The 17,354-nt window shown below is 47.1% G+C and overlaps 1 protein-coding gene across 2 annotated transcripts in view; it reads right to left on the reverse strand.

Moving 5' to 3' along the window:
• CRTC3 (CREB regulated transcription coactivator 3) overlaps window positions 1-17,354 on the reverse strand; it is a 99,246-nt gene that overhangs the window by 12,348 nt on the left and 69,544 nt on the right. For both annotated transcript variants that reach the window (XM_025438416.3, XM_025438415.3), the window contains exons 6-10: window positions 15,345-15,445; window positions 8,752-8,787; window positions 6,988-7,073; window positions 5,236-5,285; window positions 917-1,134 (exon numbers count right to left, since the gene is read on the reverse strand). In XM_025438416.3, the coding sequence (XP_025294201.1) occupies window positions 917-1,134; window positions 5,236-5,285; window positions 6,988-7,073; window positions 8,752-8,787; window positions 15,345-15,445 (491 nt within the window). The remainder of the gene's footprint in view (window positions 1-916; window positions 1,135-5,235; window positions 5,286-6,987; window positions 7,074-8,751; window positions 8,788-15,344; window positions 15,446-17,354) is intronic.

Below are 17,354 nucleotides of genomic sequence, written 5' to 3' on the forward strand. Positions count from 1 at the left end.
CTGGACCACAGGACTGGGAGTAAGAGATCAACCCTGCCTCTGATATTGACAAGAGCATCTGTTAGGGTTCAAGTATTTTTAGTCATGTTTCAACATGGGGTCTGAGCTGTGGGTGCTCAAACTTGGTATGGTAACACTCAAGTCCATCATGGGCAGCACTGTAATATAGCCATGTGCTGACCTGTCAGCACTTCTGGAAATTTGAACAAATCTTTTTTTTTTTTTTTTTTTTTAAGATTTATCCATTTACTCATGAGAGACACAGAGAGAGAGAGGCAGAGACACAGGTGGAGGGAGAAGCAGGCTCCATGCAGGGAGCCCGATGTGGGACTCAATCCCAGGACCCCAGGCCTTGTCCCGGGCCAAAGGCAGGCGCTAAACCTCTGAGCCACCCAGGGATACCCCGGAACGAATCATTTTAAACTGTGGTAATTTCTATTTAATATATCTGTCTGTTGAGTATAAAATATTTTTATCATATCCATTATACATTTTCTAAAATTCAAAATATTCTCTTCTGAAATCCAATGGAAAATCCGAGGGCTCTAGAGAGATAGCTGTAATTATAACTATCATCATACATTGATAAGAGCCACTAATGTTCAGTGAACACAGAATGGAATGGCTGCTTTTTTGTCTTGACTTTCACATCTTACTCTCCAAGTCCCAGGATACCTGGGCTGGTGAAGGCAATAAAGAATGAAGTTTAGCAGGTGCTCCAGAGCTCACTGAATCCAGCAGAAACAGATCACCAAAGTGAAATGTCAAGAGCCACCTGTTCTGTCAAGAACAGGTACATAGCTATCTCTCACTCAGATGCAATAGTTCTCATTCAACAATTCATGGGAGACCATCTATGATTAAGTCACCAGGGTACATACATGGGCACAGTCCTTACCAAGTAGGGGACACTTACCAGAAGAACTTCTTATGCCCAGGTGAGTCATAGCAGCCGGCAGGTTGCCCACACTATTCCCCACACTCATACTCCCAAAGATGTGGTCACTGGTATCCAGTGAGGCTGGCATGGGTGCGGAGTAGTGGAGGTTGGTTAGATCTGGCAATGACCCCCCGGTGTTCAGGGTCCCCAAAAAGGGCGAGAGGCCTATGTTTTGACCATTGTGTGGAAAAGCACTGGAAAAAAAAAGAGTATTTCTTTCTAAAGTGCATTTGGTTGCTGGGGAATAGAACATACTTGTCAAATAAAGGCGGTGGGTATCAAACATCGAAGTCCTTATGTAGGCTTTGACTCTCTCTCGTTCTGAGAACTTGCATCCTTGGCTTAACCCTTCTGAAGGGCAACTGCCTTACCTGTTACATCAGACTAAGGATGTCATCTATGCCCACTTTACAGAAATATTTTCCGAGACCAGATCAGACTATGGATGCAAAAGTTCTTTGAAAAAATATAAAGGCCTATATAAAACGTGAGTACCTGCTTTATCTTTGTATGGTTCTTTTTGCTAGATTTTAAAAGTATCTCTCCCACAAAAAAAAAAAAAGTCTGCATCAGGCAGATACCTTCCAAGATATATTTAGTTAGTTTTCATAAATTGTAAAGTGAGAGAGAGATGTTGCTATTCACTTATCCAAATCTGCCGGTTGGCTGGTCACTGTGTGCCAGGCACTGGGCTGAGTGCTGGTGGCATAAGGACGAATGAGCCAAGTGTCTGGATTCGCAGTCAGGCCCACCCGATGGCTGCAGGCCTGGAGCAAGAGTGTGTGTGGAGGCCCACATACCATCTGTTGAAGCTTCTCAAAGTTATGGATCTAATTAACAAACCCTTAAATGAACCATGTTCCTTGTTTCTGTCCTGACAACTATACCTCCATAATAGCCTGGAAGGCCAGATGAAGAGAATCCTCCGGCTCCTTAAGTTCTGCACTGGGACATATGGAGGTGGCCATGGTCCTTGGGTCCACCACCATCTCTTCCCTCCCAGCCTGCCCCTCACCCCTGGCACCCATGGAGCTATCCCAACCTATAGGCCAAGCCCTGGCCACACTCCACATCCCCCGTCACCTCTTGGGCAGGTGGTGTGTTCCCTGGTGGCCCCTTGGACTCCAGACTCCATGGGAGTGAGGTGTCTAAAAGGTGGGGCTCTGGGAAGGACCGCCTAGCCTAGGTCTGAGGGGCACTGTTCTAGGGGTTCACAGGCAGGCAGGAGAAACAGACCCACGGCAAAGCAAGCAATGTGGAATGAAGCATGTGGGATCAGGGATGATAAGGTGTGGGATGCCTATCAGGGACGAGGGATGCTGGGAACACAGTAGCCAGAGTTGCCAATCTCCGGATGGGCTGGTAAAAGAACATTTTACCAAGCACATGACAGGGAGTTTATGCTTCAAGGAAGCAGTCTGACATGGCCAGGTTGTCAGGGCAGAGCCAGGAAGGGGTGGGTGGTTGGAGACCAGGTAGGAGGGGGTGGAGTGAACAAGGGTAAGATGCTGTGCTGTTTTGAAGAGTCTGGACCAGAGACTGTTGGAAGGTAGGGAGCCCAATGTAAGCTGCAGGATGACATTTTAGAAATGCCACTGCGGTCAGTGTGAAGGGTGGTGTAAGGGAGCGAGAGTGAGGCAGGGATGGTCCAGGTCTCACCCAGGGAGAGAGTAGTGAAGCTAAAGAGGGGGAGAATGGCTGGATGAAGGTGGTTGGAGGAAGGAGCTGTTCTCAAGGAGCAGGGGGAGGGTCATGGATTCAGCCAAGGGCACTGCTGTCTACACAGCACCTCTCAGGGGCCAGCCACAGGCATTAGGGCCTCGAGAGACTCAGACAAGGCAGGGAGGCAGCCGTATGATACAAGTGTGTAGTACAGTGACCTAGCCTGGTGGCATGAGGTCTGGAGGGGATAACCAGTGGGCTGGGGTACTCCCTGGGATGCTCCTGGGCTGAGTTCGAGGACCCAGACAATCTAGGTGGGAAAACCATTTCAGGCAGAGTTCATGGCATGGGCAAAGCAGGGAAGCATGAAACCACACAGCGTGCCCAAGGAATTGAGATAGGGCAGGAAATACGGCAGGAAGGTCAAGTGCAGGAGGGGTGGTGGTGAGGGAGGTGGGGCTGGATAGGTGGGCAGAGAACACACCAGGCTCAGACTGACAAGCAGCCAGAGAAGGCTAGAAGGGGAAAACATAATCCTTCTGAGGACAATGTGGCTAATGGATAGGGGAGGGAGGACGGGCAGAAGGAGCAGAGCCTGGGGCCAGGGAGGTGAGTGGTGGCTGGTGCTGCTCAGTAGTCAAAGGAGAAAAGGGGAGAGCATGGGAATGGAGAGACAGGGATGGAGCCTAGGGACACTTAAGGCAGTATTGGAGAAGGACTCCCAATATTCCAGCATAGGGACACTAGCCTAGGGACACAGGGGTGTGAGTAGACTGGGGATGAGGGTGGGAGCTATGGACGATAACGAATTCTTAGATACTGAATTTCCACAGGACAAGAGGACGTGTAATGGGGTCATCTCTTGAGGACAGTTCCCTTGGAACAGTGAGGGTGGAGGCCAAGCCACAGTCAGTTGAGGAGTGGACAAGCAGTAAGGAAGAGGAAGACTCAAGAGTAAATACTCTTTCAAAAGTGCAGCTAAGAATTCTAGAAATGAGGGACACCTGGGTGGCTCAGTGGTTGAGCATCTGCCTTTGGCTCAGGTCGTGGTCCCAGGGTCTTGGTATGGAGTCCTGCATTGGGCTCCCCGCAGGGAGCCTGCTTCTCCCTCTGCCTGTGCCTCTGCCTCTCTCTGTGTCTCTCATGAACGAATAAATAAAATCTTTAAAAAAAATTCTGGAAATGAGCAGGAAGGAAGTAACTAAAAGGGAACTTAGGGCCAAGGCAGGAATTTTTCCATGCAGATTCCTTAATCAGTACATTTAAACACAGAGAGAAAACCTAGTAGAGCAGGCAAGGCTGAACACCCAGGAGAGGGAAGGATGGGCAGGAGGGAGAGGCCTCAGAAAGGCCAGCGTGGACAAGGGCTAGGGAGGGTAAGGTGGTCAGTGTTGGCTGGGAGGATACTTGTGTCTCTGGGAGGACAGGGTGGGGAGGGAAGCTGAGCCTTCGTTCCTGGTGGCCTCCCCCTTTTCCTGGTAAGGTAGGGAGACTTGCAGAACCATGCAGGCTTGGGAGGATGTGGGGAAGAAGGAAAGGTGTCCATTTTGACAAATGAGGAAGAAGTTTTGGTTGTAGAAAAACTGAAGTGATAACTTGTCTTTCAGGTTGGCTGGATAGAGGAGACAGGTTATGAGGTTAAAGATCAAGGATTAGAAAAATGGACTTGAGAACCCCTAGCTGCTCACCCTGAGAGCGGATGGGCTCTCTCTGACTGCTGGGCGGCAGGCGGGAACAAAGGCAGAGGGAGGAAGTGGGGAAGGCGGGGCCGGCGGCACACAGCAGGGATGGTGTGAACCAGGTCACTGGTGGCATTCAGAAGGGTTCCTCTCTGCTTGCCAGAAATACAAGCTGTCACTTTCCAAATATACCTACGACCCACTGGAGTCCTTTCCTGGATGTGCTATGGGACAGGTAGTGCTATCCCAGGTTCAAGACCGTCTGATGATTCCAACCTTCCTTTGAGTCCAGGGCAGGCGACGCTAGGCCCCTCATTGTTTAGGGAGTAAAGTTGTACACTACTAAATACACTCATTATTTAGTGGCTTTATAAGCTCCCTTTTATATTTGCACATTTTCCTATTTATTCCTCTTTTGCTGATTTTTAAAAAAATTTTGGTAAAATACACTCCACAGAAGTTTCTCACGCGTTAAGTGGATGGTTCAGTGGTATGAAGGACATTCACAGACACTCTGCCCAACGGCTTGTGGATGAGAAAGCTGCCAGGCAGCCTGACACTGTCTCGGGCCCCCCAGTGCCCACCCCGCAGCCAGCCCCTCAGTCTGTGTGGCCCCCCCCAATGCCTACCCTGCGGCCCTCAGCCACTGCAGTCCCCCGATGCCACCTCTGCTTCATGGCCGAGCTGCAGGTTTACCCACACTTGGCTGTATTATTCTCAAGTGTATTCACGGCAGTTCTAGTGCCCTTATGTGATTTCATTACTTTAAACAAACAAAATATGAGCACCAAGGGGAGCTGTTGCTTTTATGAACCTTCAGCTGACTTCCAAGTTACACATAACAAGTGAAGTTTCTCGGAGTTTGGGGGCAACGTAATAAGACTTTCCTTTGAAGGGGAAAAAATCTTTAGGCCAGTTGGTCTCTGAACCACAAACAGAAAGAATACTACTTACTTGCCACCTCCAACATCACAGGATCGAGGGCGCCCTGTCAGGGACTGAATCTGGGGAGAGACAGAAACCTGGGCTTACTTCACCATCAAGTCAAATTCAAGTTTCTTAAAAGTGCCTTTGTACGTGTATTGGGGCTCCAGTCAGTGCAGGTGAGAGCTGGGGCAAGTAAGGAGCCTCCACACACAGCAGCCACTTCAGCTTGGACTAGACTTTCCCTGGCACGAGGGTCACATGACATTAGTAAATTTTCTTAATTTTCGCCCTGTTAATTTATCTTCTAGATGAATATTGTTTCCTTCAAAACGGCCAACGTTTTATAGAAGGAGCTTTTATAAATAAACGTTACTTTTTTCAATTGGCTTCAGAAGAAAAGAAAATAGAAAAAAAGAGTGAAGGAGGAGGAAATTAATGTCAGAAAGAAACACATATTCCCACTAGACTATAAGCTTCACCAGGGCAGGGGTTCTAATTTTGTTCACTAGTATCCCTGCAGCTAGAACTTCTGGCCACAGGGGCTCTGTAAATAGACATTGAGAAAAATGAATGTACCATTGACTCAATTGCTTTCCCAGAAATGATTTATGGAGCGCTCAAATCTGTAACAACTAGGATGAGCACCTTCTTCTAGAGAGAGCAGTCCCTAATTTGGGGAGGAGTGGGTACCACGGCCCTCTCTGCTGGAGAAGATAGGGCTGTCTCTGATAAAAGCCTCCAAAGCCACCTGTGCCTCCCACGGCCACAAAAACAGTATGGCTGTTCCTCCTGTGTTTAAGTTTGTGAAAAAATTTTAAGCTTATTTATTTAAGTTAATCGCTACACTCTACATGGGGCTCGAGCTCACGACCCCAAGATCAATAGTCTCACATGCTCTTCTGAGGGAGCCTGCTAGGTGCCCCTAAGTACATAGACTTTAAATTATATCTCCCTCCCCCCACCAAAACAATGAAACATGAGATACATCTTGCTTTTACCAAACACACACAAAACAAACACAAAAACCCTTTGAAGCCCACCCTTAATGCTAATGATGACTTTGATAGGTCTGGCAAACTGGAACCTGACCAAGGAGAACCCTGGACAGATGATACTTAGAGGAGTGCAAGCCGTTGCAACAGAGCATCACTCATGGCTGGAACAGATGACCTGTTTTATTTCAAAGGAAACACAGCTCCCCTACAGGAAGAAAGGCCGAGTCAAGTCCTGTGGGCCTCCCTCCTACAGTGGGTGAGGTTTCCAGAGGGCACCGCAGTGGAGGTCAGCTGGCATGGCTGTGCATGCAAATACTCAGAGGCTCATAGAAATCAGAAAACAGATGACTTATTTACTGACTCCCCAAGGACTCAGGTCAAATAGCCTTGATTAAAGAAAGGGATCTCTGGTGAACCAGCAATTCTGCACAGAAGCTGGTGACAGGGAGGAGGTCCGGCTGTAAAACAGAACAATCTGCCTAAGACTGAGGACCGGGCCTTTGTGCTTTTAGGAACATGCATGAGGTGTGAAGGATGGACAGGTTCTTCTGAATAAGTAAATTCACATGAAAAGCATAAGTCGAGAGATCACTGCACTGATTCATCAGCACAACTGTGGTCAGTTTCATTTAAGCCATCATTCCCTAATACTTTCTTCCATCTCTGTCCCCGGACGTCCTCACCTCCTTTTCCTCCATCCCTCTTATTTTCCCCACTGAAGGATTTTACAATGACCTCGCAGGTGTAAATGTTCAGGGACAACGAACACAGACTGCTCCCCTACCTCCTTTGTCTCCCATAGTTGTTTTGGCAGTGGCTTGGGAACGTTTAACAGATTCTCTTCTTTCAACGGGCCAGGGAAGGACAGCACTAAAAGGAGGGGAAAAAAGCAAATTCACTGCTTTTAGAAGGCAGCCATCCCACCCTCAGCCAAATTATCTTTGTAAAAAAATGACTCGTGACACATATGTATTGATTGTCTACTAGAGAATGGGTTGTGAACATGTCTGTGGGGACCCCACAGAGGAGTAGGACATGGATTCAGCCCAGGACCCCAAGAAGCAGCCAGGGGCACAGGGCCGCTGCAGTGTAGACAGGGAAGAGACAGTGTGAGCCTCTGCAGCCAGGCACCCAGCAAAACCCTTTGGGGGCATGGAAAGAGGGCATTCCTGAGGCAGAGAGATAAGAAAAAAAAAAGCTTAGAAGCAAGGAATCAGTGAGCGACCATTGAGTCAAGTGGCTCTTCTCTGTGGAGCGCGGCATAAGTAACAGAGTGGCAGGATATAAAGTTTAGAAGGTCCAGGCAAATTGAGGCCCAGCAAGCTTGGCAAGGAGAGTGTGGAAGTCGACAGGATGGGGAGAGACCACAGTGGTCCAGCAGAGACAAAATGAGGATAGTCAAGAGGAATGCCATAAGGAAGACAGGGCGGCATTGAGGCTGCTTGGAGATGGGCTGGGGCAGGGTACAGACAGTAACTGAGAACCCAGAGGGCTTGAGGGGTTGCTGCTGGACGGCCAGCTCTTTGCCAAGGGACCATTCCAAGGTTTTCAATCTGGCCAGGTGAAACAAGGATCACAGGATCTGATGTCAGGAAGAGGATGCATCACGAGAGACACTGGTGACTGCTTGGAACTACAAGTGTTGTTAGGTATTGGTGACCACATAGGCTCCCGTGTGACTGTCATGTGTCATGGTGTCCTGTCTTAGCCCCACACAGGATAGTCTGTGTACCCAAGGATAACAGACCCCAGAAAGTCATGTGAAACAGAGACCAAAGTTGTGGAGCAAATTCTGAGATGCAATGCTCTTTACAGGTAGCCTACTCAACGCCAGGAAGACAACCGTCATGTCTGCTTGGAAATTCTGAGCTGCACCAGCACTCCCAGGTGACTCTCTTCATCCTGGTATCAAAGCCACTCTCTTTTGAAAAGCTTATTTGGTCCAGTTAAATTTCAGGCTATAATGATTCAGAGAAAGAAAACCAGTGCTGGTGCTGAATGAATAAAATAACCATGTCGTTCTCATTTGTCAGTGGCTTTTGAGTGTCATTTCAGTAGATCTCCAACATCAATTGGCTCTATGAAACACAGTATCTTCTACAAGATCTGCAATTTTGTTTTGCAATTTGCCTTTTTCTCGCATTGTTTACTTATGTGTGTCAATTACTGACTTGCAAAACTTTCTAAATAGGAAGAGGCAGATAGCTGAGAAAGAAAGGGTCTTGGGATAAGTAATGGTTTAAGGTGACTGATTCATTAATATTTTCATGTGGTTACAACTTTTGCTTCCCTGCACAACCCTGTGACCACGGGACTATGGGGACTCAGATGACAAGGAGCCTTTGTGATCTAAGTATATGGTTCCTCTCCTGTGCCCTTGATTGTGGTTAGCCTGGATTTTATACAGCTTCTCAGAAAAGTCAACTGATCAGCCGCCATCGGCACTTGGGGAAGTACTAAAAACAGGAGCAGGAAGGAGCATGAAGGGAGTCTAGAGGCACTGCGGCCAGCGTCTTGCTCAGCGCCTGTAGGTGACAGCAGTTCATACCTTCTCCATGTACATCGTTCTCACCATCACAGAAACCTAGGGAGAAAAAAAAAACACACTTTTATGTGGTGTTTTCAATTTCATTTATCTAAGAATTAGTGACTCTTTTTTTTTTTAAAGATTTTATTTATTTATTCATGAGAGACACAGAGAGAGAGAGGGGCAGAGACATAGGCAGAGGGAGAAGCAGGCTCCATACAGCGAGCCCGACATGGGACTCGATCCCGGGTCTCCAGGATCAGGCCCGGGGCTGAAGGCGGCGCTAAACCGCTGCGCCACTCAGGCTGCCCTATTAGTGACTCTTTCGGATTTGAAATAGAATTGTGAAAATTCCAAGGCAATTTTGGTACACTGATGTTCATATAAGGTGCATCAGCATTTCTACTAAATTTAAAATAGGTATAGGGCAGCCCCGGTGGCCCAGCAGTTTGGCGCCACCTTTCGCCCGGGGTGTGATCCTGGAGACCCGGGATCGAGTCCCACGGCGGGCTCCCTGCATGGAGCCTGCTTCTCCCTCTGCCTGTGTCTCTGCCTCTCTCTCTCTCTCTCTCTCTCTCTCTCTGTGTCTCTCACAAATAAATGAATAAAATCTTTAAAAATAAATAAATAAATAAAATAGGTATGGCCTATTTAAATCTAAAGTTGGCTCCTTTCTATTTTTCTTTTAAAATGATCTGTCTTAATTTTTTTTATTGCCTCTCTCCTGAAAGAGGAACAAAGTCTGAAACTTTATTCAAATCATAAAATAAAGAAATATGGATCAAAACTCTCACAAGTTGGAGGCTAAGGGCAGGTAACTCCAAAAGTTTCCATGGCTGTTTTGTGCTTACCCTGTGTGTCTAGAGGGAGAGACTGGAAGTTCCATGTTGTATGTTGTTATATACATATTGCTTGCAATAGTCAAGTTATTTTAAAAAGAAATTTATCTGTAGTCTCAATTTAAGTAGTGCATATGATAGCTGTTCACAAAGTCTTACAAATTTGGCTTGGAATATATTCTGGCTGAATCAAATATTTCTAATCCATAAATCAAACTGCAGATGACAAAGTACAGTATTTCCCACTGCTCTAAGCTAAAACCAATGAATTATGCCAAGAATGTGATACGTTACCATCCTTGGAGCAATCAAATACACTAAATGGGTTTTCAGTATAAAATCAGGCAAAGTTTTAAGTTCTGAGCCTTTAAATATACTGAAATGCTTAAAGTTTAGATAAGTTTCTGAAGAAGCTCAGTCTCTGAGTTAACCCGATGAGCCTCTACAGCTTAAACAAAATGTCTAATGGTCATTCAACATGCATTCATTGAGTTCCCACATGGAGGGAGTGTTAGGTGTGCCCAGGTGATCGAGTGCAGGTGAGAAGTTGGAACACAGCAGCAAATTCTCTAAAAGAGGCAGAAGACAGATAATTTCGGTGGAGTCCAAGGGCAGAAGCAACATTAAGAATCCCCAGAAGCACTAACAGGTTGATGAATGAAGCACACCACTCAAGACAGAGCTTCTCTCTGCCCATTGAAACAGAACCTAAGTTAGTAATTTAAGATTTTATTTTAGGACACAGAAAGACTTGGGTAAGCTTGTTAAAATGCAGCCTCATAGGCCCAAGCCTCAAAGACTGATTCAGGGAGTGTGAAGATGGGCCCAGGAATCTGGTTTTAACCATCACCTCTGAGGACCTCTGCAGATAGTCCTTGGCACACTACCTGGACCAGGCTAGAGCTTCGTCCCAATTCAACAAGTCCAAAGACAGCAAGGTGGGATGCCTGGGCTCAGCAGTTGAGTGTCTGCCTTTGGCTCAGGGCATGATCCTAGTCTGGGGATCAAGTCCCACATCGGGGTCCCCACAGGGAGCCTGCTTCTCCCTCTGCCTCTCTCTGTATGTTTCTCATGAATAAATAAATAAAATCTTTAAACAAAACAAAACAAAACAAACAAACAAACAAAAACAAAGACAGCAAGTGAGGGCTGACTGGCTGGCTCAGTGGGAAGACCATGCAATTTTTGATCTTAGGGTTGTGAGTTTGAGTGCAATGCTGGGTGTGGAGATTACTTTAAAATCTTAAGGGGACACCTGGGTGGCTCAGTCAGTAACACATTTGACTCTTGATCTCAGGGTCATGAGTTCAAGCCCCATGTTGGGCTCCACACCCAGCATGGAACCCACTTAATGAAAATAAATAAATAAAATAAAATCTTTAAAAAACAGAAAACAAAGCAAGGTGAGCAGAATATTAGAAAATGAGGTGCAGAGAGACAAAACGTGTAGCTCTACAACTGGTACTGTCAGGAGGAAGGTAGAGACATTCTGATTCTATTTTGGCTTCCTTGGGGCCCTCATCTCAGGAAAGGGCTGGGAGCTTGACCATCCTGACCATGAAACAGTGACCATCCCGGTAAAAATAATAAACTAAGCTTCATTCAGCCATCGGGTGTGGTATGTTGCCATCTCTGTTCATCATCAAGACCCCAACCACCCTGGGCTCCTTCAGTAAGGCTGACCTGCCCCTGGAACATGAGGACCGACTGAGGGTGACCTTATAAAACTGACACCCCACATGCTATTCTATCAGTGCCACTCCTCTCCCTCAGACTGGAACAGAAGGAAGGCTTCGTGGAGGAGGTGGCATCCGAGTTAGGCCCTGACTAACTAGTTAGGCCCTGAAGGATAACGACGAGGATGATAATACTAAGAGCCAGCACTACTGTTCCTTTCCTGTGTGCCAGGCTTCTCACCACTCTGAGGCACTACGTGTTGTCCTCACAGCAGCCCTGAGGCAAGCACTGTGAGCACCCCCAAGAGCACACTGCTAGCAAATTCTGGACTAGATCTCTGGCCTGTGTGCCTCCAGAATGTCCAGCTGCTGTAGCTGGAGGGATTTAGGCACAGGGAAGTGAGGCTGAAGGGGACACCCCAGCGTAAAGATGGGAGAAGAAGGTGGAGGAGAGGAACAGGAGGTGAGAGGGCAAGAATGGCATCTGGCGGGAGCACAAGATGGGAGGCACGGCAGATGAGGCCGGTCCAAAGGAATCTGCCAGTAACTTGGCATGATGCAGGGAACAGAAGGGACAGCGTTACGGCCAGGCTTTGGAGAAAGTGTTCCAGCAGCGGGGTGTGAGAGGGATGGAGAGGAGAAAGCATGGAGTCACCAGGGGAGACCAGAAGACTAGTCCAGGCAAGAAGAAATGGGGCAGGGGCAGTGAGGACAGACGAGAGGCAGCTCTGAGGCACGCTACAAGACAGCAGGCCTGGGACTCGGCTGCTGAATGGTGTCAGGGGCATGGGAAGGAGGGTGATGGAAGGCAACTGGCACCCAGGTTTAGAGTTCAGGTAACCAGAATTGTAGTGGTGAGAACTGATATGCTGGTGCCAATCTAACACAGAACCAAAATATCCTAGCCTGGGTTTTTATGACTGGATTTTAAAAAGACCATAGGATACAACTAGAACTAAAGCATTAAAACTAAAAAGGGAAATGCTTGTGACTGGACATCTGGAAACAGAGGAAACTCACTCCCATCAGTCCCATGGGGCTACAGGACTGCCACACCAAGGCTGCATCTGTGTTCTGGGCACCCTGGAGGCCTCGGAGCCACGGAGTGCTGACCCTGTAAGAGCAACATGGCCCATGTGCCCTCTGCCCGCTCCCATGCCTGACAAGTCTAAACTCCCTGCTCCAGCCAGACTTCAGAGCAGGGGCGCTGCAAGAGGCAGGTCCCTTCACCACAAGCCTCTGGAGCTCCCACCTCCCATCCCGGCACTCTTGCCACCTGGGTGACGCTTTTTGCCCATCTTTAGATCTGGGATCCTCATGCCTCCCCCTCTCCGTCCTCTATGTGCAATCAGGGGTCATTTAACAGACTCCTTTCCTTCAGGGTTGTTTGCATTTTAGATCTTCTCCTTAACCGAGCAGGTCACAGCATTTGCCTGGTGGCAGGTCCCTGAGGTCCAAGACATGCCTCTTTCCCAGGGGAGGAGCTCAGGGCTGTGGTTCCCGAAGCTGGTATAACTCACGATCTATCTATAGCTGTGGGTGCAGAGAAGACAATTCTCCCACACTCTTGGTCCTGAGTTCTAGACTGCTCCCAGAAAGGACAGGGACCACGCCAGCCCCCACCTCCACAACAACGTGGGAGCTGGGGAATGGAGGGCGGTCAGGGGACAGTCCTGGGCTGTGGGACAGAGCCAGATTCACAGGGAGCCCTGACGCTGGCCTGGCAGTGTGTGTGAAATGGCAAACTACACCTGCCACCAAGGAAATCAGGTCATTGCTTCTCTTCATAGATTCCGGATAATGAAATGAGAAGAGAGAAACTAAAAATCCTGTCTGGTTGTGTAAGCTTATTTCTGTCATTTACATCAGCCACTTACAATTGACGCCTAATTGTCATACAACCCAATAACCACTGTGAAAATTACTAAGCATCTATCAGACTGATGGCTTTATTCTGTGGGGACACAAACTCCTGCTCAAGGATATACCTATCATTGCTCATGTGGTTAAGTAAGAGCAGATGCTCTCTTATCATGGGCTTGCAAACAGACCAACAGGTAGGGGAGAGAGGCTGCATCACTGAGCTCAGGAAGGATTCCCAGGCAAAGAGCAGTTACTATTCTGCTACAGAGCCTGAATCCTGGGCTTCAATGATATTTTCCCATCACTTTTTAAATCTTTACTTTATTTGGTTGGTTCTATAATAAATAGCTTTTTGCAAAGGAGCCGATATTTTTAAAATCTGAAAGGAAGGAAAATGAAAAACTTTTAATGAATTACAGGGAGAAAATATACAAAACTATTTAAAATAGCTCCCACCAACAAATAGAATTCTCCAGAAATAATCCCCATCCTTGGAGACTTGAGTAATATTTTAAACACACTGGCTTTCCCATGTAAACACATCCATATTTGGATGTGTTTCTGAGTTGTGCTATACTTGCACGGCAACTGTGCAGAAGCAGGCACACGGCTCGGCCCTCTGCGCTGGACTTCTGCCCGCTCTCCACGCCTGATGGATGCCTGTTGGATGCTGGGGCCCCATTATCTCTCACCGCTGACTTGAATGAAACAGGAGGGACCACCTTGATTCTCAAGTCAACCCAGAAATTCTGCTCCAGGTTTCCTTTTTGCCCCGTCTGCCTGGAGCAACGCTGCCATTGTTCTGCCATTATTCCTCCTCACCCCTTTGACATCTCTCACCTCTTCCCTCCCAGCTTCAGGCGCCTGGCATAAATAATACTTCACCCAGTTAATCCCTTCCTTCACTTCTTCTCTCTGCAGGCAGGCCTGAAAGGCTCTTTATTTAAATTCCCTATGATTGCCTTCTGCTCTCTAGGCCTCTGGCCCTTTCTGCAGAAGCATAAACTTTGCAGAGAGGACAACAGAAATGAAGGAATGGCAGAGGCAGAAAGGCAGCTCTGTATCCGGGGCTCCAGGGTCAAAACCCATCCATCTGGTTCCCTCCCAGTCCAGGGAGACCAGAATGTTGCTGTCCTTACTGGCACCCCCACTGATCACAGTCTCTGCCTTTCTAGGCTTTGCTTATATGCTCCCATCTCTGCCTCTCCTGAAGCCAAACCAGCGCCATCTCCCCACAGACCCCACTTCTTCAAGCAGTGTGTGGCAGGTTCCTGTCCAATTCCCACATTACTCCCAGCTTGATGCTCACATTCCCATGGGTGGAAATAGTGCTCAGTGGCTCAGACAGACTTTTGAAACTCTCACACTTGAAACGTAAGGGATTGCTTCGGCAAAGACAATCATCTATGAATTGCACCATGGGAACGAATAAAGCAACAGGTATTACTAAATTTCACCCCTACTATGTGCAAGGAAATGAGACATTGAACTTTCTCCTAACAGAGACTATTTAGGGTTCAAATGGTCTGACAAATAAAGAAAATCAGAAAGGCTGCCATTATTTTGACCAAGGTTTATTCATTCCCCTGTTTTAAGACCAAACACCTAGCCCTAACTATTTGTGGACAAGAGTCAATCTGCATATGAAACAGGTAATTCCAGACCATTGTTCCTACTGGATTATCAACCCCAGAAGGAAAGGCAGGCTTGGAATGTTTTAGTGAACCAGGCTGGGGTCCTGGCAGGTTGGAAGTCATCACCTAGAGTGAGTTCTAGCAAGGGCTCCATGACTGCAAGCCACTGTGTGATTTCTCCATCACTGAGGGCTCCTCCATGCGGGGCACCCACGCTGAAGGTGAGACCATTAGGATGCTGACTTCAAGAAATCTACACTGGGCAGAAGGAGGGATGTACACCCATGAGAAAGGCAGTTAAATGGCACAAGACAGGCCTGTCCATGGAGGAACTCTGGAATGTTAGAAGGACGTGGGTGGTTCTGGGCTGGCAAGGGGAGGAAGATCAAGGATGGCCCCACGGAAATGACAACAAAGCCAAGAGTATTGGTCAGGTAGGCTAGCGTAGATAAGAGAGAAGAAGACGGGGACAGGAAGACACATCAGAGCGGTTGACGTGGCTGACAGAGGTAATGACTGAGGGCCATATCCTGGCGCTCGAGTCATTGCCAACAGAACGAGAAAAGCACAGAGGCTGTTAGCGGTGGGCCTGTGTGTCTTACCCATGTATGGGGCAGGCCAGGCCGACTGGCCTCCTCCTCCATAGGGGTCCTGGGGCTTGGCACTCAGAGCACTCGTGTGAAGAGCGGAATCAGAATTGGTCCTAAGGGGAGGAGGAGAGAATCTGAAAATCCATTTTTCCTTAGTGAGAACGCAATATTCTTTGCAGAAAATTATCAACGTGGGAGAAGTCAAGCATCCATAAGATGAGGAGTCTGAACCTACCTGAAGTCCCTTACATCAATAACCGCCTCTGAGGACCGCCCACATCCCAAAGATTTTAATCTGCACCTGTAGAGTCTTACACTCTAAAGCCAATGGCATAATGATCTATTTCAACAACCCAGACCTCGGCCTCACCGCTTCCCCTATGGAACTTCCTGTTCTCTCCTGCAACTCAGAGGACAGCTGGGACCAGCACATTCTCTGCACCAGATTCTCTCCATCGGACAAAAACACCCTCTTGTATATGAAGGGTCATCTACAGCAGTGGTTCTGGGAGCTTGCAAGGTCGAGATGGCTTTGAAAATAATACTAGATGTTCTTTGCCCTTCTGCTCCCATTCTCTTATGAGCACTGCAGTTTCCAGCAGATATGTGATGTTGTAAGGTCGCCACAGACAGAATGCATACACAGAGGATCCAGCTATCTTTGAAAGATTCGTAAAAGGTACAAGAATGCCACTCTTCTCAGTAAATTCTTGTTTTAGAAAGTATAAAAGAAGGTATCTGTTATGTTGACAGTAGTGAGTTTATAATCACAATTTTTAAATTTTCTAAATTAGCAAGAATCTTTTATAAATCTCTTAATTTAATTTCTAATAGCAATAGATAAACACCATTAGGGACAGCCATATATGCAAACCCTCTTTGAGGGCCTCAGTGTTTTTTAAGGCTGTAAAGGAGTCCTAAGACAAAAAGTTTGGGAACCACTGATCTACAACAAATTTCTGAAATTCTCCCAGATGGCTCCACATTCTACATAACCTTAACTCTAAGAGATGATTACTTATTTTTCTCATCCAAGGCTCAAACTATCTGCCATAAAAAGAATTTGTGAGAGACTTCAAATGAGCCCAAAATGCTACTCTGTGGTCTATTCCAGGTAACAGCCTCCCATGGCCATTAAGCCATGTGGCCTGACTGGGCACCATGGTGGTGTCGTGTTCTGATGAGGGCACAGGCAGTTTGCAACCTGTGTGAGACAGCAGGAAGACCACAGGGCCTGGGATCAGAGACCCCTGGGTTTGGATTTCAGCTCCTTTATAGATTCAAAGAGGTATAAGAGAACATCAATTAAATGCCGAGAGGCAACGAGGAAAATCTGAAAACAGCCTGGGTATTGGACAATATGAAGGAATCGCTGTTAATTTTAAGTGTAATAATGGCACTGTGGTTGTGTTTTCTTTAAAAAAAGTTCTTGTCAACCTTTCCTCTTAGAGGTATTTACAGGTGCAATACTCTATCTAGCAGGGGTGGGGTGGGACTGGGGGGTGTATGAAAGAAAGGAGATGGCAATGTGTGGATAAGGACCAAAGTGGAAGGGTGGGCACGGGGACTTCTGGCAATGCTTTTCTCTCTTGTGTATGTTTTGTATTTTGCACTATGAATGTTTGGGTTTTTTTAATCCCAGTTCCATCACATGTTAGCTACGTTGCCTTGGACAAAGTATATCATTTAATCTCTTAAAACAGAAAATAATATTCATTCTTGAAGGATGCTGTCAGGATTGAAAAAAAATGTCCTATGTAGAACACTTACACTGGAGCCCGGCCCAGAGTGATCAAGATACTAGTTAAGGCTGGGTGAGTGCAAATGCTTCCCTGTTTATTATAGATCATATATGATCCTCATGATCATTCCTCAACAGCAGTATTATTATCTTCCTTTTCTAGGTGAGTAAACTGAGCAACAAGCTATAACTTACTCAAAGTCACAAGGTAAGAGCCAACCCCATAGTCACTACCCTTGGGACCCCATCAATGTATTCTGTACTGTCTGTGCGGACATTCA

The sequence above is a fragment of the Canis lupus genome, chromosome 3 (assembly GCF_003254725.2).
Source record: "Canis lupus dingo isolate Sandy chromosome 3, ASM325472v2, whole genome shotgun sequence".
Lineage (NCBI taxonomy): Eukaryota > Metazoa > Chordata > Mammalia > Carnivora > Canidae > Canis > Canis lupus.